The sequence below is a fragment of the Bos javanicus genome, chromosome X (genome assembly GCF_032452875.1).
Source record: "Bos javanicus breed banteng chromosome X, ARS-OSU_banteng_1.0, whole genome shotgun sequence".
Taxonomy (NCBI): Eukaryota; Metazoa; Chordata; class Mammalia; order Artiodactyla; family Bovidae; genus Bos; species Bos javanicus.
This window is the reverse complement of record NC_083897.1, coordinates 8,520,311-8,547,428: the sequence shown is the minus strand read 5'-3', so window position 1 is coordinate 8,547,428 and position 27,118 is coordinate 8,520,311. Positions and strand designations below refer to the sequence as shown.

The following is a 27,118-nucleotide window of genomic DNA, read 5'->3' as shown; positions in this document are numbered from 1 at the left end:
TGTATGGTAACTGGACTAGATCCCTAAAGGTTTGTGACTTTGAAACCACTTTTCATGTTAACACCATTTCCTGTCCCTTACTTTGTCCAGACCCTGGGCTGAGTATCTTACATCCCCATCTCAATCAATCCACACAATCTCTCTAAAAGGTAGGTAGACTATCATTAGCTTCTTTTTCTTGTGGCAGATGAAGAAACCAGAGACTCATAGGAGATAACCTCATTTGCCAGGATTACACACTAATATGCCTGGAGAATCCTCAGGACAGAGGAGCCTGGTGGGCTATAGTCCATAGGGTCACAAAAAGTCAGACACAACTGAGCAACTGAGCATGTACACTTGGGCAAGAACCAGCCTTGAAACTGTTAAGGAGACCCCCAGTTAACTAATTATGGCCTGTGTCTACAGTGTGGGGTGAAGTTTATAACTGAAGAATTTTCTAGTTTGGTCTAATCGCAGGCTCATATTCAGATATTGCTGTTACACATGGATTTTCCCCTATAAGAGCATGCTGCTTTATAAACTACCACTTGGGTCAAACTTAGCTTGCTCTTTAAGCCAACCGTGGTACTGACTGACCTGAGAGCCAAGTGCCTTCAAGGCAAATTTTCATTTAGCAGAGGAAGACATGGTGTTGTCAAGGCTTGACATCCAGACCGAGGGCTCCTTTCTGCTCAGGGTTATTTCTCAGGGAAGGTTATTGGGAGATGGGCATATTCCACCAGCTTGCGGCTACACCAGTGACCTTTACTGCTAGTTTAGCTTAAATACATTTTGACATTTCAAACAAATTAATGTATTTTTACAAGGTGGAGCAATGACCACAAATTAGGCCAAATGGTTTGCCTGCAAGCTGGGTCACAATGCAAAGATCCCAGAACCTCATGACTGTCCCTACAGCTCTTTCTGTTGCTAACACCCCCAAAGAAATGTTTCTTTCTGTCCACTTGGACAAATGCCAACAGCCCTCAGGGGTGAACCTTAGCCCCACCTCAGTAGTGTGTAATTCTGGGGTTTCTCTGCAACTAACAGATGCTAATTCTGACTGCCGGAGTCAGTGCAAAGACTCCATCCCCTAGTTAGGTTGTATATTGTGGAAATGCCTTGGTACAAACCACCAGTTCCTTGAAAAAATTACCCGGAAACGGGAGTATTTAACATGAGAAAGATATAAAAGGAACTAACACCCTAAGAGAGGTGAAAAGGTTCAGTTTCTGAAAACACAGGCCCCAGACTACTAAGTAGCCACACATCTTTCATCTGAGGAGATTTCAGAGACTAGCTGCCCAGCCAAATCAAATGGGAATTAAAGGGATTCTGTGTAGCTGGTACAGAAAGTGTCTCAGAAGCACAAACGCCACTTTAGTCACAGGAAACTGCCAGAGGGAGGCTTATTTGATGGAACAAAAAACAAACAGAGTAGCTGGTGTATTTTTGAGGTGATATTAAACCTAATAAACATGACACCAATAGTGTTGACTTAAATCAGATGGGGCGAGTTGGAGAATTTAACAGCTCATCTTCCAACTACCAGCCTTTATTTCAGAGGCGGCCTTGACAGCAGAGAACAGAGTCCAAAATGTGTCCTGTCTGACTTCTGCCAGGTGTGTGCTGTCCCTGGCCTCTGCCCTGGCCTCAGCTCTTGGAGTGGGGATAATTAGAACGTCATTTCTGCCAGCATTGTTTTTTCTGGGTCGCTGACTTCAGACTTGATCCAAATAGGAGTGTTGGACTGAAATAAATTCATTTCCTCTTCCTCAGCCAACACCAGCTTATTTCCTGGGGGACCATGCTCCATAGGCCCAGCGCACGCAAACAGCTTCTGTACCAGCCTGATGCTGTATATGGAGGTCCAGAATGGGGGCCCACGGAGGAAGTGCCCCATATCCCTCTTCTCCCTCTTAGTTGACAGGGCATTGACATGCAAGGGCCTCAGACAGACGTGCGGAGGAACACATCACAGCAAACTGCTCTGGGAGCTGTTAAGGCTGATGTTTAATGTTTATCCAATGGCCTCAGTCTGAAAGGCTCTGTAGAACATGCATAACACAAGCTCAGCTTTATACTCCATTAGCATTCAAATTCCTAGCTGCCCAGAGGCATATGGTACTGACCAGAGAAGGCCAGCCCATGTCGAGACTGAGGGCACGTACAGACAGGAGCACAGGTTGAGGTTTCTGGGTGTCTAGGGGAGACACTCAGACACAGGGGGCAGAGAGCCCCAGGCGGTGCAAGAGGGGAGGTCAGAGACAACCTTTGTCTTCTTTACAATGTCACCAGTTGCCCTCCAATAAGATACAGAATTAGAGGGAGATTTATCTCAGACTGGCCTTTGTCCACTTCATTACTGAGTGGAAGGCCTCTTCGAACTGGGAAATAGTGGGCCTCAGAATGCGATGACAGCCCGTATCTTGTTTTCAGACTTTCAGATTCAGTGAAAAAAAACAAAGCTTTCCTTGGACTTTCACTCAAGGCAGAAAGAAGAGCAGTACATCACTGCTACTATCTTGGACAGGAATGGGGCCCACTTATGGCCTTGTCTAGCCATAAGACAAGAGAAATAAAGTACAGAATAAGTGAGTGGTGGAGTTGAGAGTGCACATAGCGTAACGTTGTTCTCTGAGAAGTGCCCAGTGGTGAACAACAGCTGGTGGGGAAATGCCAGGGTAGGCACTGGGCTGACTCCTGTGTCGAAAAAGGAACTAGGGTAGATTTGCGTTTGCTTGCCTGTGTGTCCCCAGTGCCCAGCACACCAGACCTCCCACACACACATACATACTAGTCCTTTTGCTTCTAACTCCAGTGCCCAGCACACCAGACCACCCCACACACACACACACTCACACACACACACACATATACACACTAGTCCTTTTGCTTCTAACTCCAGTGCCCAGCACACCAGACCACCCCCCACACACACACACACTGATACACACACACACACACACACATACACACTAGTCCTTTTGCTTCTAACTCCAGTGCCCAGCACACGAGACCACCCGGCACACACACACACACTCACACACACACACTCACACACACACACACATACACACACCAGTCCTCTTGCTCCTAACTCCTTGATGTGTCTCAGGCTCCTGCAGTGGTGCAGGTGAGGGATGACGGTGGCCTGAATTAGGTTGGCAACAGTGGGGATGGGGAGAAGTAGATGAATTTGAGATGCAGTAAGGAGACCGTACTCTGAAAAGGGTCTTTCTGGAATTATAGGGATAAAATAATTCACAGTATGTTGGAAATCCATAAATGGTAAATGTGTTTACCAGAACATTTAATCAACTGTCCTTCCCAGCTTTGCCAGATAATACCAACATTGCTGGAATTCAAGAGACGGGGCCGTTGCAGGCAGTGGGAGACCAATAAGCCAATTTTTCTTTCAAGATAAAACTGCCCCAGAAAGATATTGTAACCTAATGGTGTGTGTTCTGTTCTTTTTGCAGGTGCGATTAGAGTGGCCAACAGACCTTGCAGTCAATCCCATGGACAATTCATTGTATGTCTTGGATAACAACATTGTGCTGCAAATTTCTGAGAACCGGCGAGTGCGGATCATTGCAGGGCGCCCCATTCACTGCCAGGTGCCAGGCATCGATCATTTCTTGGTCAGCAAGGTAGCAATTCACTCCACTCTAGAGTCGGCAAGGGCCATCAGCGTCTCCCACAGCGGGCTGCTCTTCATAGCTGAAACAGATGAGAGGAAAGTAAACCGCATTCAGCAAGTTACCACCAATGGGGAGATCTCGATCATAGCTGGGGCCCCCACCGACTGTGACTGCAAAATTGATCCCAACTGTGACTGTTTTTCAGGTATGACCTTTTTAGCAATTCACTGGCTCCCCTTCTCTGTTATCAAAAGAAAAATGGGCATCGGAAAAGTCAAAAAAAGAACAAAAGTAGTCCTTGTAAACATTGGTATGAGGCAGTGGAGAAAGCAATGGATTGGCAGTCAGACAGCTTAGTACCTGGTCCTGGCTCTGCAGTTGGGTCACTGAGGGACCCTACGAAAGCCATAAAACCTCTTCATGACTCATTCCACCTGCTAAGTAGAGTGATCACGTGTCTCAGTTACATCACCTCACTGTTTTGAAGATAAACTAGTATAATAAAAGTTTGGGTGCTCAAGAAGTTAGGACCACTATCCAAATGTGACATCCCCATATTTTTTGTACTTTAGAGAAAGGATAGCTAGGTAAAACCTACACTTACTGATTTGGGTAAGGAAAAAATACTTCTACTAAGTGACTGGTTTCCAGATTAATAATGCGAGCTACTTGAAACCCAAAGGGACTAGGAGCAGACTGCTTTGGGGGTCCGTGGACAAAATTAAATCTCACAATGGAGGGTTCTCAAGACATCAGTCTTCTACTTACATTGTTTTTTTTAATCCAAAATTTTTTCATAACCAATAATGCCCTTTACTTCCAATTGATAAGGAGGTGGGGAGCAGAAAGAGCCTTTGCACCAAAACACAGAGTGGATATTTCAGATAGTAAACAGTCCTGTAAATGTCGATAGATGTATTTATTGCTGGAATGTGGAAATCCCTCCGTGCAACATGCAGCCCTATTAAACTGCTCATCTGGGCCCAAATGGTTCTTTTAACCTTTGTCTTTCCTTGGGAGAGAGGAGTCAGGAGTGAGCAACTTGGTCGATAGGACTTTTAATCAATATTTCCAGTGTTTTCCTGGACAATTAGTTTTATAGTTATTTTGCTAATTGGCATCTTTCTTTCAAGGCAAAACTGGAATATTTATTCTGGTTATCAAATTTGATGTTCTGAGTCATTGTTGCACTTACAGACTTAGTGTACTTTGACAAAGTGACAATGAGAATTAACAAAAGAAAGGTTCTCTGGGCAGAGAAGGAATGGAAAGCCCTGACATAGATCCTATGAGCATGGACAGGCATAAGTCTCATGGATTTCCAGCCAGATTTGGGGTGGCTGTTATTATTTGCTGTTTTTGTATCCAGCAATACAACAGATACAGAACAGCAGGATTGAAGATTTCACAAAATTGGTGTTCACTGACAGCATTGCATCTTCTGTTCATCTTCAGTGGTGCTGACTCAAAAATTGTGAATAATGGACTTCAAATATCCAATTGGGGCACATGGAGAATGTTGGTTCACTGATTGTTCCCTTTAAAATTATTCTTGGCAGGGGGGTAAATTCTTTTTTTTTCTTTAAGTTTAATTTTTAATTGGAGGAAAATTGCTTTACAATGTTGTATAAAATGATTCTTGCTATATAGACATTTTTTGTATTTGGTATGTTTCTAAAGTGCCGTGACAACAGCTATTACAGTCAGGGTCTTCCTTCCACAGGTGATGGTGGCTACGCCAAAGATGCCAAGATGAAAGCCCCTTCCTCCTTAGCGGTGTCACCTGATGGTACTCTCTATGTGGCAGACCTTGGGAACGTTCGAATTCGTACCATTAGCAGGAACCAAGCCCACTTAAATGACATGAATCTTTATGAGATTGCCTCACCTGCTGATCAGGAGCTCTATCAGTTCACCGTCAATGGAACCCACCTGCACACCTTGAACCTGATAACGAGAGACTATGTGTACAATTTCACCTACAACGCTGAAGGCGACTTGGGTGCTATTACCAGCAGCAATGGCAACTCCGTGCATATTCGCCGAGACGCAAGTGGAATGCCGCTTTGGCTTGTGGTGCCCGGCGGGCAGGTGTACTGGCTGACCATAAGCAGCAACGGAGTCCTGAAAAGAGTGTCAGCTCAAGGCTACAATCTGGCCTTGATGACCTATCCAGGGAACACAGGGCTCCTGGCTACCAAAAGTAACGAAAATGGATGGACAACCGTTTATGAGTAAGTTTCTAATTCTCAACATGGGCTCTTTTAGGTTTGTATTTGAAATTGTATTACAGTGGGAAAATGACTTAGTAATTGCTGGGTGTTGCATGCTATTTTCTCCTAACAACCACAATTAAAAAAAAATAAAAAGTCAAGGAGAAAATTTTAACCCATCTCCTAGGGTTCAAACCCATTTCTCCAGGGCACTTTTGCAGAGCATAATAATAAAAACATAGGCTGAATGAAGAATCAAGCATGGCACTGCAGGAGACAAGAATGAGGTGGAAGTCCATGTACTCAGAAAAATTTACAGCATTGCTGGGAAAACAAGAGAAATTTTCGTTTAAATAACAAAACTAGAAAGTAGTTCTAAAGTAGCAAAGGAACAGTGTAGTTTAACTGGTATTTATTGATCCCTGCGGGGTTTAATGAATGAATGAATGAATGCGTGCCCAGCCCAGTCCAGCCCAACTCAGTGTAAAATTGCTGTGGGAACTAGGAACAGTGTGCCGTGAAAGCTTGTGTGAAGTGATGTGGGACAAATGCTCAAACTGGAGAGGCTGCTTCTGGGACAAGTGGAATCAAAACTCCAGTACAGGCTTGCACCACCCCCTCCCCGAGTTTCCCCACATAAGGCAGACTCCAGCACATTTGGGCATTCACAGACCAGGTCTATGATAATTTTAATGGGGAATTTACACAAGGTGTGTCTGAGGGCAGGCTACTAGGAGGTGTCCTGATGGAAACAGAGACCATTGTCCTTGACTGTTAAGGCGGGGCAACCTTGTTTGAATGTCAACCTGTTTAGAAAGCTAGTTTGTGAACAGTCAGCAAGCGTCGTTCCCACGAAGGGAATTGCTGACATTTTAACCAATTTGCCGAGTGAAAAGAATTGGTGGAGCTGAACCCAGAGCCTGAAATGACATTCAAGTTGAGGAATGTGAGAAGCAAAGATATTCAATATGACGAATCATGAGGACATGTTAAGTGGCTCCTCTGTCCATGGGATTCTCCAGGCAAGAATACTGGAGTGGGTTGCCATGCCCTCCTCCAAGGGACCTTCCCAACCCAGGGATTGAACCTGGGTCTTTTATGTCTCCTGCATCGGCAGGTGAGTTCTTCACCACTAGCACCACCTGGGAAGGATATAGAAATGTGGGAAGAATTGGTCCAGTCCCATGAAAGCCTCCAGAGGAAAGGGACAGAACAATTGGTCTTCAAATTTTGGATCATATCCCAAAGAAATGCCACTTGTACAAAAGAGCTGGACAGCTATTTTAGTTTCACTTAGAAAAGTATATTCACTTGTTTCTGTTGCAGGTGTTCCTCTATTTCTTGAAAAATTTCTCTTACATCTTAATAAGAGTAATTAAATCTACTGTTCACTGAGGCATTACTATGTGCCAGCTCCTAGGCTAGGTGATTACATATTTTCTTTGATCCCCAAAATGACAACGTGGGATCCATGCTCCTGTGATGCCTATTTTATGGATGAAGAAACTGAGACCCAGAATGGTGAACTTGTCCTTATTCACACAGATGTTCAGGATTCAAACTCCAACTGTCTGACTCAAGAGCCCACATTCTAAAATATACTACCCTTAAGAAAGATAAACATTCTAATGAGGGATTTTTTTGAAAAAAAAGTCACACAAGATCACACTGCAGCTGAAATTAAACAAACAAGTATCTTAAAAGCTACTGGTTAAATTCAGTTAAGCAACCAGAAATGGCAGAATTATTAACTAGTTTTCAAAATAACCAGTTCAACCATTCACTTATTTATCAAATCACTTTGTATGTTTGAACTGTATGCAGTTTTATTTATTTATACCTCAGTAAAACTAGAGACAAAAAAAAGAACACAAAGTAGCCAGTTTAACTGTTCATTTCTTTATGCAACCAATATTTGCTGAGCACCTGGCATATACCTGGTGCTGAGGATAGAGCCATGAGCAAGACAGATACCAATCCCTACCTCCACAGCACTTACATTGTACAGAACTTCAGATGATGGTAAGTTCTGTGAAGGAAATAAAGCAGGGTAAGGGGGAATCAAGATGTGGGGGCAGAAGGGGGTTTTATTTTAGGTTGGGTATCAGAAAAAGTGAAACTGTTAGCGGCTCAGTCGTGTCTGATTCTTTGTGATCCCATGGACAGAGGAGCCTGGCGGGCTACAGTCAGATGTTCTTAATACAAAACATTAAAATATTTTACATATCCACTTTAACTATTTATAGCACCAGATGTTTAAAAGTGGAGGGAAGAGTGAAAGTGTTAGTTGCTCAGTCGTGTCCGACTCCTTGTGATCCCATGGACTGTGGCCAGCCAGGCTCCTCTGTCCCTGGGATTCTCCAGGCAAGAATACTGGAGTGGCATTCTATGAGGCCACCATCACCCTAATACCAAAACCTGACAAAGATGCCACAAAAAAAGAAAACTATAGGCCAATATCACTGATGAACATAGATGCAAAAATCCTAAACAAAATTCTAGCAATCAGAATCCAACAACACATTAAAAAGATCATACACCATGACCAAGTGGGCTTTATCCCAGGGATGCAAGGATTCTTCAATATCCGCAAATCAATCAATGTAATACACCACATTAACAAACTGAAAAATAAAAACCATATGATTATCTCAATAGATGCAGAGAAAGCCTTTGACAAAATTCAACATTCATTTATGATAAAAACTCTCCAGAAAGCAGGAATAGAAGGAACATACCTCAACATAATAAAAGCTATATATGACAAACCCACAGCAAACATTATCCTCAACCCACAGCAAACATTATCCTCAATGGTGAAAAATTGAAAGCATTTCCTCTAAAGTCAGGAACAAGACAAGGGTGCCCACTTTCACCATTACTATTCAACATAGTTTTGGAAGTTTTGGCTACAGCAATCAGAGCAGAAAAAGAAATAAAAGGAATCCAAATTGGAAAAGAAGAAGTAAAACTCTCACTATTTGCAGATGACATGATCCTCTACATAGAAAACCCTAAAGACTCCACCAGAAAATTACTAGAACTAATCAATGATTATAGTAAAGTTGCAGGATATAAAATCAACACACAGAAATCCCTTGCATTCCTATACACTAATAATGAGAAAACAGAAAGAGAAATTAAGGAAACAATTCCATTCACCATTGCAACAAAAAGAATAAAATACTTAGGAATATATCTACCTAAAGAAACTAAAGACCTATATATAGAAAACTATAAAACACTGGTGAAAGAAATCAAAGAGGACACTAATAGATGGAGAAATATACCATGTTCATGGATTGGAAGAATCAATATAGTGAAAATGAGTATACTACCCAAAGCAATTTATAGATTCAATGCAATCCCTATCAAGCTACCAACAGTATTCTTCACAGAGCTAGAACAAATAATTTCACAATTTGTATGGAAATACAAAAAACCTCGAATAGCCAAAGCGATCTTGAGAAAGAAAAATGGAACTGGAGGAATCAACCTACCTGACTTCAGGCTCTACTACAAAGCCACAGTTATCAAGACAGTATGGTACTGGCACAAAGACAGAAATATAGATCAATGGAACAAAATAGAAAGCCCAGAGATAAATCCACGCACATATGGACACCTTATCTTTGACAAAGGAGGCAAGAATATACAGTGGATTAAAGACAATCTCTTTAACAAGTGGTGCTGGGAAATCTGGTCAACCACTTGTAAAAGAATGAAACTAGAACACTTTCTAACACCATACACAAAAATAAACTCCAAATGGATTAAAGATCTCAACATAAGACCAGAAACTATAAAACTCCTAGAGGAGAACATAGGCAAAACACTCTCTGACATACATCACAGCAGGATCCTCTATGACCCACCTCCCAGAATATTGGAAATAAAAGCAAAAATAAACAAATGGGACCTAATTAACCTTAAAAGCTTCTGCACATCAAAGGAAACTATTAGCAAGGTGAAAAGACAGCCTTCAGAATGGGAGAAAATAATAGCATATGAAGCAACCGACAAACAACTAATCTCAAAAATATACAAGCAACTCCTACAGCTCAACTCCAGAAAAATAAATGACCCAATCAAAAAATGGGCCAAAGATCTAAATAGACATTTCTCCAAAGAAGACATACAGATGGCTAACAAACACTTGAAAAGATGCTCAACATCACTCTTTATCAGAGAAATGCAAATCAAAACCACTATGAGGTACCATTTCACACCAGTCAGAACGGCTGCGATCCAAAAGTCTACAAATAATAAATGCTGGAGAGGGTGTGGAGAAAAGGGAACCCTCTTACACTGTTGGTGGGAATGCAAACTAGTACAGCCACTATGGAGAACAGTGTGGAGATTCCTTAAAAAACTAGAAATAGAACTGCCTTATGATCCAGCAATCCCACTGCTGGGCATACACACTGAGGAAACCAGAAGGGAAAGAGACACGTGTACCCCAATGTTCATCGCAGCACTGTTTATAATAGCCAGGACATGGAAGCAACCTAGATGCCCATCAGCAGATGAATGGATAAGAAAGCTGTGGTACATATACACAATGGAGTATTACTCAGCCATTAAAAAGAATACATTTGAATCAGTTCTAATGAGGTGGATGAAACTGGAGCCTATTATACAGAGTGAAGTAAGCCAGAAGGAAAAACATAAATACAGTATACTAACGCATATATATGGAATTTAGAAAGATGGTAACGATAACCCTGTATACGAGACAGCAAAAGAGACATTGATGTATAGAACAGTCTTATGGACTCTGTGGGAGAGGGTGGGAAGATTTGGGAGAATGGCATTGAAACATGTGAAATATCATGTATGAAACGAGATGCCAGTCCAGGTTCAGTGCACGATGCTGGATGCTTGGGGCCGGTGCGCTGGGAAGGCCCAGGGGGATGGTATGGGGAGGTTGGGAGGGAGGAGGGTTCAGGATGGGGAGCATGTGTATATCTGAAATTAAAAAAAAAAAAAAAAGAATACTGGAGTGGGTTGCCATGCCCTCCTCCAGGGGATCTTCCTGATCCAGGGACCAAACCTGGGTCTCCTGCATTGCAGGCAGATTCTTTACCGTCTGAGCCACCAGGGAAGCCCCTGGGTGATCAGGAAAGGGCTCATTAAGAAGGTGACATTTGAATAAATGCCTGTAGGAGGTGAGGGGCTGAGTATATGGGTGTATGGGGGGAAGAAGGGGAAAATCTTCCCAGCAGGGTGAACAGCAAGGGCAAATACCCTGCAGCAGGAGCAAACCTGACGTGTTCAAGTAAGGCAGCCACTGTGAGTGGGGTGAGCAAGCAGAGTTGGGAGAGGAGATCGACAAAGTGGCCAGGGCCACTTTGCATAGGGCTTTGAAGGCCTTTGTAAAGACTGAGTAAAAGGTGGAACCATTGGAGAGCTTCGAGGAAATGAGTGACATAATCAGCCTTACATGTTTAAAGAGTTGCTCTGTACAGAAAACAGACTGTGTGGTGGAAGCAAAGGAATGTAGTGGAGGGAGGACGATACTTCAATAATCCAGGCAATATGGTGACTTAGACCAGGGAGTGAGGGCAGTAAGTGGTAATAATCGAAATATATTTTGACAGTAGAGCTATCAGGATAGATAAATGGGATGTGGGGTGTGGGAGAAAAAAAGGGTCAGAAATAACTCCAAAGTGTTTGACCACAGCAAGTGGGTGTTGAACTTTCCATTTACCAGGATGGGGAAGACCAGGCAAGGAGTACATGATAGAGGGTGGGAGTTCAGGATCGGCTACAATCTGTTTAGACATCCAAGGGAATATAGCAAGTTGGCAAGTGGATATACGAGTCTGGAATTGGGGGGAGAGGCTGGAGATTTGAAATTTGGAGATCCAAATTTGGTATCCACTAGTGTTTAGATTGTATTTAAAGTCACGATATCTTCATGGCAAAGTGAGTGTAGTCAAGGGAGGAAAGAGATCTGATGACGGAACCTGGAGCCCACCAATGTTTAAAGTTGAGTATATGAAGAGGAACCAGTAAAAAAGAGACTGAGAAAGTCTAGTGAAGTAGGAAGAAGACCAGGAGAGTGGGATGTCCTGGAAGCAAAGTCAAACAAGTGACTCAAGGAAGGAGAAGTGATCAGCTGTACCAAATACTCCTGATAAGTCAAGTAAGATAAGTGCTGAGAGTTGACCACTCCACCCAGCACTGTGAAGATCATTGTTTACCTTGACAAGAGCAGGTTTAAGAGGGAATGGACACACGTGTCTTCATAGCAGTGTTATTCAGAATAGTCAAGAAGTGTAAAGTACCATGTCCATCAAGTCATGAATAGCCAAACAAACTGTGGTACATTCATACCATGGGGTATCATTAATCCATGAAAAGCAATGAAGTTTTGGTACATGCTACAATGTAGATGAACCCCAAAGACATCATGCTAACTGAAAGAAGCCAGATACAAAAGGACAAATATCGTATAATTCTGTTTATATGAGATGTCCACAAAAGGCAAAGTCATACAAAGTAGGTGAGTGGTTGCCAAGAACTAGGGAGAGGAGTGAATGGGGGAGTGACTGCTCTTGAGTACGGGGTTTATTTTGAGGGTGATGGAAATGTTCTAGAAATGGTGCGGATGGTTGCACACATTGTCAACGTATTGAAAGCCACTGAATTGCATACTGAGTACTTTTAAAAGTATTCATTTATTTTTGGCTGTGCCAGGTCTTCTTTGCTGTGTGGGGGCTTTTCTCTAGTTGCAGCAAGTGGAGGATACTCTGCAGTTGCGGTGCACAGGCTTCTCCTTGTGGTGGCTTCTCTGGTTGCAGAGCATGAACTCTAGACTCTTAGCTCCGTAGCTGCAGCTCCCAGGCTCTAGAGCACAGGCATAGTGTCCTGGTTGCTCTGTGGCGTGTGGGATCTTCCCGGACCAGGGATTGCACCCATGTCTCCTGCAGCGGCAGGTGGATTCTTTACCACTAAGCCACCAGGGAAGCCCTACTGTGTACTTTTAAATGATGACTTTTATAATATGTTGATTATATTTCAATAATAATAGTAATTAGAGCAACTGGGAGGAGAAAGTTTGGAGACCATGAGTAAAGAACCCTTCTGAGAACATTGCTGTAATGAGGAGCAAAGAAATTGGAGCAGAGGGGGATGGAGTAAAGAGAAGGAGAGAAAAATCAGTTTATTTGTATGCTGATGAAAATGATCCAATGCAGAGGGGGAAATTGATGATGTGGGATAGGAAGACAGTGTTGTAGTCGGCTAGTCTGTGGGTCCATGGTGGCATGGTGATGCAGGAAAACAGGATGCTTAACAGTGAGGGGAGCTCAGCCCTCTCACCAGGACTCGGCAGGCAGTGAGTAAAAAGGTAATCTAATGTCACTGTTGTCGGTGAGCTTGAGGCATTAAGAGATGAGAAACATCGGCATTTACGTGGGGTTATCATGGGATTTTTATGGCCTCAAAGAGACATTAGAGGTCATTTGACAAATAAGGAAATGGAAGCCCAGAGTAGAGGAATAACTTGGCCATTCCCTTTGCTAGTTGGCCAGGTCTAGAGTCAGTCTTTGAGCTTCTAGCCCAGTGCTCTTTCCACCACCATGCCACTGCCTTCCAGAAAAACAAAGAGGACTTGGAATAACAAGAGTGACCATCGGAAGTCTGGGGAGCTAGAAGATTGTGCTGCAGGAGCTGGACAAGAGGAATAGGAGAGCTCCAGGAAAGAGAAAGGGAGGCTGAATATCCATTTCTTCCTTCTCCCACCTTCTAAATTCCAGCCAGCACTATGCCAAAACCCTCTTGACCAGGTAGCATCTGTGGAAGGTTCCTCTTCATCCTGAATCAGTGTATTCTGTCCCCAACGGAACACTGCTCCCATCCCTTCTTGCCTGCACATATCAGAATGAGCAATTTTCCAGCCTTCAAATGGAACTCATATCTTCCCACAGTCTACCCTGTACAAGCCCCGACTTTTTTCACTTGTATCCTCCAACACTTTAGCCAGTCCTGAGCACTGACTTGAGGTTTTCCTTGTCTTTCTGAAGCTGGGGGACACAGAATCAGACCTACTCTTCTGGTCAGGGTTAGAGCCATGCTGGGGTTGGGAGAAAGTGGTGTGGGGAATGATGCTCTGAGATGAAAGATAGGCTGCCTTCTGTGGCCCAAAGGGGACAAATCCTTTGCCAAGGTGAACATCAAATTTCTTTTCTGAGATGACAAACAGAAAAAGAGAAACAGAAGCAAAAGTTGGCAGGATGAACGACTGCCACAGAGAAGTAGCGAAGCCAGTCAACCATTCAACTTTCGATGATCTGCAGTGACGCTGAGGAAGAATGATATGGGATTTGAAAATGCATCTTGTGCCGTGGTAGTGGGTAGGCTTGTCCTGTGTAGTGTGATGTTGTTTAAATAGTTCCTTGCTTTTCCTAATTCCATTTGACTTGGACCAGGATCAAAAGTTGCACACCCCACGTATTAGTACTTGATGCTCCACCGCCCCTAAGTGTCCTGAGTGTCAGGGGAAAGCTGACCACAGAGAAATAGCTAACAGGGAAGTGATTGTCAAGGCAGGAATAGGAACAAGGCAGGGCTCATGGTCCCAGGGGCTCGTGGACTCCTGATTGCGATGACCCTGCCCCAGCGGAGGTCTAAGGGAGGGACCCAGCATCTCCACACTAGGGCAGCCTCCTCATTTCGCAAGGCTTTTCCTGGCAAAGGCTTCTGCTACACTCATCTGCAGAGGTCCCAGACTGAGGCCAAAGTGTCAGTTTTGTCAGTGCTGCCAGTGCAGACTGAGCTGACAGCTCCTTGGGCCCTTGACCTTTGTGGGAGCCCTCTGCTCGAAGGGGACTCTGCATTTTCATGATCTCTTGATCCTTGGTTTTCTGTATTCTCTCCATCTCAGGTCTTGATTAGCACATTCCCCACCCCCACCCGCCAAACCCGCCATTCGCTGACAACTTGGAAATGCACTCATGACGGCTCTAGGTGCTTTCTAGGCTGCTTTACAAATGCTCAGTCTTATGGAACTGGCTAAGGGAAGGCTTTTCCTCCTACCTGATAAGATTCAGGGAACGGGGGCAAGGGGAGGAGGGGAACAAGGTAAACCCGCCGGGTCTGTGGGTAAAATATTTGCCTAAGGAGAGGATGTGATTCCCATGGTTATGAAAGTGAATAGTCAGTCCGAGCACATCAAAAAAGAAAGAATGTAGCATCGCCAACAGTTCCTTGAGGACTTCACAGACAGACTGGATACTTTCACTCAGTCCCCTCCCCTTGGGCTTTATGCCCTTGAGAAGTCTCAGGAATGGGCAGCAAGAGCTGTGGAGGGTCATGCTGGGGAGAAAGAACTAGCAAAGGGACAGGGGCTGAAGCGAAGGAAGAGAGGTTGCAGAACAAACTTTCCGAGCCTTGCTGGGAGGATGAGTTGCACCACACAGGACGTCTCTCTAAACTGAGCCTCCACATCCCCAGGGATGGCTGTCTGTCCTCTCACCACGCTCACTCTCGTCTCCATCCAGTCCTTCCCATCTGCACAGGCAGATCCTGCTTCCCACATTCAACAAGTGTAAGCAGTGAGAGTTTGCTCTGGGCCACACACTGACAATACAGAGGTGAACGAGGCACTGTGCCCTCTCTCTAAAGATGCAAGAGTTTACCACCTAGGAGAACTATCACCATGCGTTTCATAAAGGCAAGGGGCCACAATCTTCTCTTACACAAACTGGGGCAGTAAGCCTCCCAACAGTTTTCCCTGCTCCATAGCTCCCATTCCAAGATTCACTGCCACCACAGCACCTAAGGAGTCATACCGCTCTCCCCCTGAGAGCTTCCTACGCCTCTCCATTGCCCATCGACTGCGTGCTTTCCTCCAGAGCCTGGCACCCCAGTATCCCCATGCTCTGTTTCCAGCAAGCCTCTCCAGCCTCATCTCCCATGCCCCTCCGAGAGGACCCTTGCGCTCCCGCATCCGGCTTCCCTCAATGGTCTTCCCAAACACCAGAGTGCCCGCCTTCACAATGCCTTCCTCCCCTCCTCCGTCTCTACCTATCAAGGGATTGATCTCCCACTACCTTCCAGGATTCGAATACCAACCACCTCATTCCCCTCCTTTCCTTGTGCTCAGCCTGGAGGGAAATCTGGCAGCTCCTTGTTTACAGAAGTATATGGCAGTATTCTGGAATCAGAGCGATTCGTGTGCCTATCATATCTACCCTACTAGACTTCGAATTTCATTCAGCACAGTATCCCCAGGACCCAGCCCAAGACTGATGATATTTATTGAATGAAGGACAAGTGAAAATAGAAGGGCATGATGGACCTGGGCTGAGTCATAGGAAGCCAAATGAAGTTGTTGGCAAGGAAAGGGGAATCTAGTATTTCCTAAAGAATGCTTATTCGGTTGTTCAGGTTTCTGAGAGGGTAAAGAGGGTCTATTTCCTTTTATAAAATAATTAATGAATTTTTCTTCTATAATCTTCAATGTTTTCTTAAAAGCAAAGATGGAAGAGCTTCTGGTTTTTACTCGGCGTGGTTTACCTGTGACTTAGACTGTCCTCAAGGGAAAGGGCAGGCTAGCCCTTGTGACAAAATATCAGACCAAATATATTTTAATAATGTGTAAATATCATCTGCCCTACTGTAAACGATATGGTCCTCAAGGACAAGAATGAATCCTGAATTTCTTTCCACATGTTTCCTTTGCTCCGCAGGAACACGTGTGTGTGTGCACGCACGCAGTGGAACTCTGTAAAATCAAGACAGAAAGGAATAGGGTGATGGCAAACTCACTCCTGATAACCGTGAAGGCAACAGTCAATGCCTGATCACACAGTTCACCAAACCAGAATTTATGGGCTTGGTTGAGTGCATGCTACTCACAGCCCAGGGTGCAGAGGACAAGTAGGGGTGCAAAGAAGGAAGTTAGTACCCTGTTATGGCCTGAGGGGATCAGTTGCAGCATATTGGGCTTGTGCTCTCTGCACCAAAGGATGCAGGCACCAAAGGGAAACCCACAGCATAAGAGATTTTGATTAAACTTGTTTCTTTGACATTCAGTTGGGGAAAATGCAGTCCCCTATGATGGAGGGGGAAAAAAAAAAACTCAAGCAAGCCATAGGAAATCAAAGATTTCCTTGATTTCTTATCCACTTCAGAGCAATCTTTCCAAAGTTGTGGGATCTGCCTGTTGCTCTTCCTTTGGAAATGACCCCACAGAAGACACATAGGCCTGTTGTTTTTGACGGAGGGCCGTGTGCATGGCTGAGCCCAGGAAAGGTGCCACTCTGCAGATACCACCAATGCCATTGCCTTGACTGTGACTAGCAGAATAGGGGTGGGTGAGTGTGTTGGGGGTAGAGTGCTTTGGGTTTTTTTGGCTTTTTCCCCTTCAGTTTTATTGAGATATAATCGACATACAGCGCTCTATAAGTTTAAGGCATACAGCCTAGTGACTTGACTTCTATATATCACAAAGTGATGACAACAGTAAGTTTAGTGAACATCCATCATCCCACATAGACACACACACAAAAAAAGAAAAATATTGTTTTCTTTATGATGAGAACTTTTAGGATTTAGTTTCTTAGGAAGCTTCATACATACCACACAGCAATGTTCACTATCACCTTGTTGTACATGGCATCTCCAGTACTTTTAACAAATGTATTGATTTATTTAATTAATTTGGCTGTGTTAGGTCTTAGCTGCAGTGTTTTTGCTCCTGCCTAGTTGCAGCTCAAGGGCTCTAGAGCGCACAGGCTCGGTAGTTGTAGTGCACAGGCTTAGCTGCCCTGGAGCACGTGGGATCTTAGTTCCCTAACCTGGGATCGAACCCACATCCCCTGCACTGCAAGGTGGATTTTTAACCATTGGACCACCAGGAAAGTCCCCCCAGTACTTACTTATCTTATAACTGGAAGTTTCTACCTTTTGACCACTTCTATGCTATTCCTTCACCCACCCCCAACTCTGAAAACCACAAATCTGATCTTTTCCTACGAGCTTGGTGTGTTCAGGTTTTTTGAGTTTGAATTTTTTTTAGAGTCCACGTATAACTGAGATCATACAGTATTTACTGTCTGACTTATTTCACTTAGCAAAACACCCTCAAGGTACTTTGTTTATGATAAAGTCAAATGTACATTTTCAAATAAAGAGGCTTATCCAGCCACAGAAAGGAAATCAGACAATATAACTTTTTAGCTGTCTAGCGCTTGGGCAGGACTATGAGAAAGCCTACCTTATCCCTACCCTATTACCTCCCTCACCAGAAAAGGAGCAGGTGGCAGCCTCCCAGCTACGTCTATCCAGGGAATTATACCACAGGCCAGTGCTAACATTCGTTCAGATTTTTGGCCCTTGTACCTCTGCTCGTGGATGGCTCAGTTGGCATCTGATCTTGTCATCTAGCCCTGAGAAGTGGGCACCACCACTGCTGTCACCTTTAGAGGAAATTTTGCTTTAAAACAAGGGGCTGTGTAACTGAGAGAGGTCAGATCTCCTGGGGGAATAATGAGGAGTGACCTTGCCAAGTGCTGAGGAAACCCTTTAGAAATCAGGAAAGGGAAACTGATGCGGCCGGGTGACTGGTGAAGGATGTGAAACAGAGCAACTGCCTGCGTAATCCAGGCTGTGGGGCCACAGTCTCCCTCGGGAGGGGGCCTGCAGTAGCTTCCTTCTGTCTGCTTGGAGACTCCTCCCTACAGGCCAAAGCAGATTGGTACCTTGTGAGAATCAAAGCTCGGTACTGTTTTCCTCCCCTGAAAGAAAGACCAGGCAGACAAAGTCAGGCTGTGTTAGGCACTCAGGCCCTTCCATGCCCTGTTCTCATCAAGGGTCTTCTCACAGCCCCAGAGCAGGCCATGGGCAAACAGGCTGAGCAGCAGGGAAGATCTTGCCATTAACCCCAGGCGCAAACAGCACCCTTCAGCCTTTCTTTGATAATAAGGCCTTAGCATCATAGTAGCAACATGCCAATAGCCATTTTGACTGAAATCCATTTAAACAAAGGGTGCATCCAATTAAATAACTGGGGCTTGCCATATCCGTGATGCCAAACGACCTATTTGATTATTTTTATTTGCATGCCTGATTGTTTTTAACTGATCGAGTGTGCCTGTGAGCATGCTCATGTACACACAGAACTGAACTTGACATGCCATTGTGTATAGCCTCAAGTCCAGTTTCGTCCTGTAAAATAATGTCTAGCCCCTTTTCCCAAGTCTACCAAAGACTGGTCTATGTTTTAAAATTTTAGCAACTCTCCAGACTGAATTCTTTAAAACATAGTGGATTCACACTGAGTCACTAGGCCATTTTGCATCATTCCAGGGGTCAGGGGGCTTCCCTGATGGCTCAGTGGTAAAGAATCCACCTGCAGTGCAGGAGACATGTGTTCAATCCCTGGGTTGGGAAGATCCTCTGGAGAAGGAAATAGCAACCCACTCCAGTATTCCTGCCTGGACAATCCCCATGGACAGAGGGAGCCTGGTGGGCTACGGTCCATGGGGTCACAAAGAATCGGACAGGACTGAAGTGACTGAACAACAGGCAGTAGGGCCAGGCTCCACCACTGTGTCCAGGCTCTATCCTGCTCACTTTAGGTTAAAAGAATATAATTGTTTAACATTTTAAAAGCAAATAAAAGTACTTAAATATTTTTAAATTTGCAACTTGAAAAGAAAACAGTAATGGGTTTCCAAGTGCATGTCTTTACTTTTAATGAAGAGTTTATTTTTCTTGGTTCTATTGGCAATAAAAGAACAGTTCCACATCAAAAGCCTTCAGGGAAGTTCTCTCCATTCGGAAGCCAGTCAGATTGCCAATAGTTCTGATTTAAAAAAAAAAAAAATTCAACTCACCAGAGTCTATTTCTAGATATAGGTTATTGCCTATTATCCCAGGTAATTATTTGGCGGGGGTGGGGGGGAGCTCTTACTCATACAGGCAAATTACAACACATTATGTACTATACTATAAAAAGAGAAAAAAATTAAGTGACACTGAGATCAGGGGGTTCCAGAATGTTTTAATGAGTATGTTTCCATTATCTTCTGTGCTTGTTCATTTTGTTGGAAGAATGATTCATTCATTTCAAATTTGGCAACTTAAACAGCAGCAAATATAATTTTCCTATCACAATGCAAAATCAGTTTATTGGCCTTCTCTGCCTGTTTGGGGGGGGTTGGGGGGAGGCGAACATTTGTGCGTCCTTTTTCTTTGCCAACAGCACCCTCTGCTGGTTTTTGTGATCCATCACATCTGATGGGATCGACCCAAATTGCAAATGGAAGGCTCCCTGCAACATTGCACACAGCGGGACATGATTCATAAATCAGTTTTCCACCCTGGTGATTCATTATCAGATATATTTTTTCTGTAAAACAGCACAGCTCAAGGAAGTCATCAAGAATTCAGAAGCTGCAAAAAATACCTTCGTTTGATTAATCATCTCTCTGACCTTTTTCTTCTTATTGAACAAGGTTAATAATACTTGTTATCACTCAAAGTTTAACTGTATTAGCTGCCAAGTGAGTTTTATTTTGCAAAGGCCCATTATCACTGCCAAGAGACTTCAAAGTTGGGTTGGTTACATTCCGCAGGTATGACCCCGAGGGGCATCTGACCAATGCAACGTTTCCCACTGGAGATGTCAGCAGCTTCCACAGTGACCTGGAGAAGCTGACGAAAGTGGAGCTAGATACTTCCAACCGCGAAAACGTCCTCATGTCAACTAATCTGACAGCCACGAGTACCATATATATTTTGAAACAAGGTAAGAATATTTCCAACTTTGCCGCCTCTAATGGCATCTCTCTCACTTCTACCATCAAACCTCCACACACTGTTAATTAATAGAAGACTTCTTGTCCCCATATTCCAGCTGTGGAGGCTGAATCCCAAGTCACACCTTTCATAAAGTTCCTACAGCAACATTGGGCCACATCCCTGTGGGAGTTAGGAGGTTCAATTCCTGCCAAATATACTCTTCCATCAAGCCATTTCCCAACACCCAGTTGTTTGTAAAGCTCTTTAAGCTCTGATTGGGGGTATACTAAAGGCACGAAGTCTGTGTCCCATCTGAAATTAGCATTCTAGAGCAGTGATGACGTGGGTGAATAAAAAGGAGGAGTGAGGGTGCATACCAAGCTGGAATATAAGGGAAATGTAAGAGAGAATGGAAGGAAAAAAGAAGGAAAGGAGAGAGAGGGAGAGAGCAAGAGGGAAGTAAACAGGACGGAAGGAAAAAAGGAAGGTGGATTTGGAAAGAATGTCTTAGAAGCTGAGAGAAATGGACACAGAGAAATCATTTTCTCTCTGCCCAGTCATTAAGGACCCGTTCTATTGTTAGGCTGTGAGGCCAAACACAGAACTGTCCAACATCAGATCCACTCTAAAAGGATCGGCGGCAACCTTTGTCAGCGTATCCTTTCCTGGAGACCAGCCACTGTGCTTATGTCCCCAGGTTGAGGGTTCTGAATTACACTGCATACTCCGCTCATTCTAGCTCCCAGCATATCAAATGGAGAAGGCCAATCCACCAAGTCAGAGAAGAAGTTTGTGAGGAAATCCTTTAAAAATGAGAACGTTTTGAAAAACAGAAACAGCCTGCAGTATTACTCAGGAGTCTTTTGTCCAAGAAACAAGACAGCCCAGCTGTGAAACTAACAAGACCCAAATGGACAGAGGGCTTGTCAGAATGGTTGTCTGTAGCCCTGAGGGCAGTGAGGTCCATGGCGCCACACCTGCTCATCCTTTCCCAAACTTGCCTCCTGAAGCTCAAGTTGTCTCTCCTCTACTTCTGTGCTTCCCTCTTCTTCCCCCGCTTCCTCCTTTGCTCCTCTCTCTGCAGAAAATACCCAGAGCACCTATCGGGTGAGTCCAGACGGCTCCCTGCGTGTCACGTTTGCCAGTGGGATGGAGATCAGCCTCAGTTCAGAGCCCCACATCCTGGCCGGGGCGGTCAACCCCACCCTGGGCAAATGCAACATCTCTCTGCCCGGGGAGCACAACGCCAACCTCATCGAGTGGCGGCAGCGCAAGGAGCAGAACAAAGGCAACATTTCAGCTTTCGAAAGGAGGCTGAGGGTAAGTCTCGACCTGACAGCACCTAGATGACTGGTATTGTATTTTTGAAAACCACAGCACCTCCCTAATCAGAAGTCCCATTTCTCTAAAGGTTTTCTAGGTGACTAACTTATATAATATAGTAATTCAAGAGAGGGTGCTAATGGCTGATAATCGTTCACTATCCTTAAATGAACATTCTAATAAGAGCTTTCTTTGTCATTAGCCAGCTAAAGTGCTCTAACAGTAGCAATTTCAGGCACTGACAATGTCTGGATCTAGAAATGCGTGTAGTCAGGAGGCCCTCTGGAACCCCTCATATGGCCTGGAGATGCCTCAAACCCCTGCTTCCTGGTAAAAAGTGAAAGTGAAAGTCGCTCAGTCATGTCGGACTCTTTACGACCCAGTGGACTACACAGTCCATGGAATTCTCCAGGCCAGAATACTGGAGTGGGTAACCTTTCCCTTCTCCACGGGATCTTCCCAACCCAGGGATTGAACCCAGGTCTCCTGCATTGCAGGTAGATTTGTTACCAGCTGAGCCACAAGGGAAGCGCCATGTGGTGGTAGATACTTTATTCGAAAAGGCCAGGCAGGTACACACAGAAGGATATGCAACGTCAGGCAACATTTGGACAAAGGCAATTAAAGGAGAAATCAGTGAATGGTATCATTGCCTTGAATATACATATTAAGGGCCAGAGAGGTCAAGGATTAGTGCTCCTGTTGGCTTAATGGCACTCAGAGAGAGCATGGATGCGTGCTTCAGTTGTGTCCAACCCTTTGTGACCTCATGGACTGTAGCCCACCAGGCTCCTCTGTCCATGGGATTCTCCAGGCAAGAATACTGGAGTGGGGTACCATGTCCTCCTCCAGGGGATCTTCCCGACCCAGGATTGAACCCGGGTCTCTTCCATCTCCTGCGTTGGCAGGCAGCTTCTTTACCACTAGCATCACCTGGGAAGCCCAGAAGAGAGCTGCCTGGGAGAAATGCAGGATTTGGGAGTTTTCAAGTTTTTACCGAGCACAGTCACCACAGTTAACCTGGGATCTCTCAGTCAGAATTGCCTTTCTGCTGAACACGAAACCCACAAGCACCACCGCACTCTTTCTACCTGTCCCTTCTTGAACATGAAGCAATGTTAGGATGACATGACCAACTTTCCAAATATAGCAACATTCAATATGAGCCCAAGAGCAACTGCCAACCTGAGGCAGTTACTCACTATTGAGGCTAGGCCTGCTTTGAGCACCTGTGTCTTGCCTGGGATACCTGGAACACTTGCATTTCTTCGCTCACAGTAAAAATGCAGTAACCTCTAGGCTGTGACAGGGCAACACCAAACAACCACCCAATTCCAGCAACAAGCAGTCAGGCCAGTCCCATGTGCTCACTTCTGAGTCAGTTCTGTTGGTGACTCAGAGATAGACTTTTGTGGTTGTTTTTGTAACAGCCACTAAAGTTGTCTACATGCACAAGTCAGTTTGTATGCTTTGATTCGATTGCCAGAATATTTACCAGAAATGCCACTGAAATGAGAGGTGCTGCTGCTGCTGCTGCTAAGTCGCTTCAGTCGTGTCCGACTCTGTGCAACCACGTAGACAGCAGCCCACCAGGCTCCCCCGTCCCTGGGATTCTCCAGGCAAGAACACTGGAGTGGGTTGCCATTTCCTTCTCCAATGCATGAAAGTAAAAAGTGAAAGTGAAGTTGCTTAGTCGTGTCCGACCCTTAGCGACCCCATGGACTGCAGCCTACCAGGCTCCTCCATCCATGGGATTTTCCAGGCAAGAGTACTGGAGTGGGAGAAATGAGAGGTGAAACCAGCCCAAATAGTCCAAACCTCTCTATGTGTGGGCAGTAAGGGTTTCCTATCAGAGTTCTTCTAGAAATGGGATCTCCTGCTTAGAACCCTAAATGGGGGAGTCTTACAACTGGCTTAAGAAATGCCTTTATTTTTTTCACCTGTGAAATGAAGATGTCATACTAGAGAAAAGTCAGAATTATATACACATGGTATATCAACCTCATGGACTCACCCTAGGAAAATTACATCAAATAAATGGTATTTTGGTGCCTCCCCAGCTTAGAGTCGGAGAAGGCAATGGCACCCCACTCCAGTACTCTTGCCTGGAAAATCCCATGGACGGAGGAGTCTGGTAGGCTGCTGTCTATGGTGTCGCATAGAGTCAGACACGACTGAGCGACTTCACTTTCAGTTTTCATGCATTGGAGAAGAAAATGGCAGCCCACTGCAGTGTTCTTGCCTGGAGAATACCAGGGACAGTGGAGCCTGGTGGGCTGCCATCTATGGGGTCGCACAGAGTTGGACACGACTGAAGCGACTTAGCAGCAGCAGCAGCAGCTTAGAGTCTGAATAAAGTTTGTGAGTCATATCATACACTATATGACTTTGGGATTTTCCATTTTTTACAACACATTCTATACCATGTGGCTTTATTATTTTCCGCTTTCTATGATGGCCCATCCTATTTTCTCCCCTCCGTATGTACAGATAATGGAGAGAGAGTATAAAGTATAATTTTCACATCATATTCCAAATTGTTCTTAATACTGAGGTTAGTGGGCATAAAATATATGGGCACTCTTCCGTGTGAGTAGAGTGAAGTGTTATTTGTTGTTGTTGTTCAGTCACTAAGTCATGTCCATCTCTTTGCCACCCCATGGATTGAAGCATGCCAGGCTTCCCTGTCCTTCACTATCTCCCAGAGCTTGCTCAAACTCATGTCCATTGAGTTGATGCTGCCATCCAACCATCTCATCCTCTATCATCCTCCTTTCCTCCTGCCCTCAATCTTCCCAGCATCAGGGTCTTTTCCAGTGAGTCAGCTCTTCGCATCAAGTAGCCAAAGTATTGGAGCTTCAGTTTCAGCATCAGTCCTTTCAATGAATATTCAGGGTTGATTTCCTTTAGGACTGACTGGTTTGATCTCCTTGCTGTCCAGGGGACTCTCAAGATTCTTCTCCAGCACAACAGTTTAAAAGCATCAATTCTTTTGTGCTCAGCCTTCTTTATGGTCCAACTCAAATCTGTACATGGCTACTAGAAAAACCATAGCTTTGACTATATGGACATTTGTTGGTAAAGTGATGTCTCTGCTTTTTAATATGCTGTCTAGGTTTGTCATACCTTTTCCTCCAAGGAGCAAGCGTCTTTTACTTTCATGGCTGCAATCACCATCCACAGTGATTTTGGAACCCAAGAAAATAAAATCTGCCACTGTTTCCTTTTTTTTCCCCATCTATTTGCCATGAAGTTGAGGGGACTGGATGCCATGATCTTAGTATTTTTTTTTCCTTTTTTTTTCAAAGTGTACTTCTTTTTTTTTTAATAATTGCATTTATTTTTTAGTTTATTTTATTTTATTTTTTAACTTTACAATATTGTATTGGTTTTGCCATAATGAGTTTTAAGCTAGCTTTTTCACCCTCCTCTTTCATCCTCATCAAGAGGCTTTTTAATTCCTCTTTGTTTTCTGCCATTATTGTGGTATCATCTACATATCTGAGCTTGTTGATATTTCTCCTGGAAATCTTGATTTCAGCTTGTGATTCATCTAACATTTCATATTATGTACTCTACATGTAAGTTAAGTAAACAGGGCGACTATATACAGCCTTTCCCAATTTTGAACCAGTCTGCTGTTCCATGTCCAGTTCTAACTGTTGTTCCTTGATCATATACAGGTTTCTCAGTAGACAGGTAAGGTGGTCTGATACTCCCATCTCTTTAAGAGTTTTCCACAGTGTTGTAATCCACACAGTCAAAGGCTTTCTCATAGTCAATGGAGCAGAAGTAGATGCTTTTCTGGAATTCCCTTGCTTTCTCTATGATCCAGTGAATGTTGGCAATTTGATCTCTGGCTCCTCTGCCTTTTCTAAACCCAGCTTGTACATCTGGCAGTTCCAGGTACATCTGGAAGTTCAGTGCTATTGAAGCCTGCCTTGAAGGATTTTTAGCATTACCTTGCTGGCATGTGTGTGTGTGCATGCCAAGTCGTTTCAGTCATGTCTGACTCTTTGCAACCTTATGGACTGTAGCCCACCAAGCTATTCTGTCCATTGGATTCTCCAGGCAAGAAAACTGGAGTGGGTTACCATGCCCTCCTCCAGGGGACCTTCCCAACCCAGGGGTCAAACACGCATCCCTTACATCTCCTGCATTGGCATTACCACTAGCCCCACCTGGGAAGCCCTGCTAACATGTGAGATGAGTGCAATTGTGCGGTAGTTTGAACATTCTTTGGCATTGCCCTTCTTTGGGATTGGAATGAAATCTGACCTTTTCCAGTCCTGTGGCTACTGCTGAGTTTTCCAAATTTGCTGGCATGTTGAGTGCAGTACTTTAACCACACCATCTTTTAAGATTTTAAATAGCTCAGCTTGAATTCCACCACCTCCACTAGCTTTGTTTATAATAACGCTTCCTAAGGCCCACTTGACTTTGCACTCTAGGATGTCTGGCTCTAGGTGAATGATCATACCATCGTGGTTATCTGGGTCATTAAGACCTTTTTTGTAAGTTCTTTTGTGTATTATTGCCACCTCTTCCTAATCTCTTCTGCTTCTGTTAGATCCTTGATAGATCCTTCTGTTAGATCCTAACATTTCTGAAGTGTTATTTAGTTAATACTATTTATAATTGACCAGTTTCCCATCTGGTGGTAGAGTTGAGCAGATTTGTAGAATGGCTTATAACGGCAGCAAATTCAGGGCCCTCTCATCTGTGACTTCAGGGGTTCTTCCTGACGTTCTGGGACTGGAGACTGGGTAGGTGGTGTTACTGTACACGTCCCTAGAAAATTCTAACACCAATAATGATCCTTTACATATGTTTAAAGTGAAGTAAAGTCGCTCAGTCGTGTCCGACTCTTTTTGACCCCATGGATTGTAGCCCACAGGATTTTCCAGGCAAGAGTACTGGAGTGTGTTGCCATTTCCTACAATTAACAAAATGTTTTCATAGTCAGAGTTTTGTTTGATCACCACAACCATTAATGATTGGCTATTCCCAATTTACAGATAAGGAGACTAAGGCCTAGAGAGGTTAAGTGATTTGCCCAAAGTCAAACAGCTATTATGGATCAGAGCCAGCACTAAAATGCAAGTCTTCGCCTAGTGCAGCGCTCTTTCCACTCCATCATGTTGTACTTCCTTGTTCCTTAAAATAATTAATCTATAAATCATTGCCCCACTCAGTGGAGCC

At 44.2% G+C, this 27,118-nt stretch overlaps 1 protein-coding gene across 3 annotated transcripts in view; it reads left to right on the top strand.

Annotated features, from left to right (window-relative positions):
* The window catches only part of TENM1 (teneurin transmembrane protein 1), a 911,501-nt gene that overhangs the window by 859,704 nt on the left and 24,679 nt on the right, over positions 1-27,118 (top strand). For all 3 annotated transcript variants that reach the window (XM_061409574.1, XM_061409573.1, XM_061409572.1), the window contains 4 exons: positions 3,465-3,831; positions 5,350-5,860; positions 20,428-20,600; positions 21,678-21,913. In XM_061409574.1, coding sequence (XP_061265558.1) covers positions 3,465-3,831; positions 5,350-5,860; positions 20,428-20,600; positions 21,678-21,913 — 1,287 coding nt within the window. The remainder of the gene's footprint in view (positions 1-3,464; positions 3,832-5,349; positions 5,861-20,427; positions 20,601-21,677; positions 21,914-27,118) is intronic.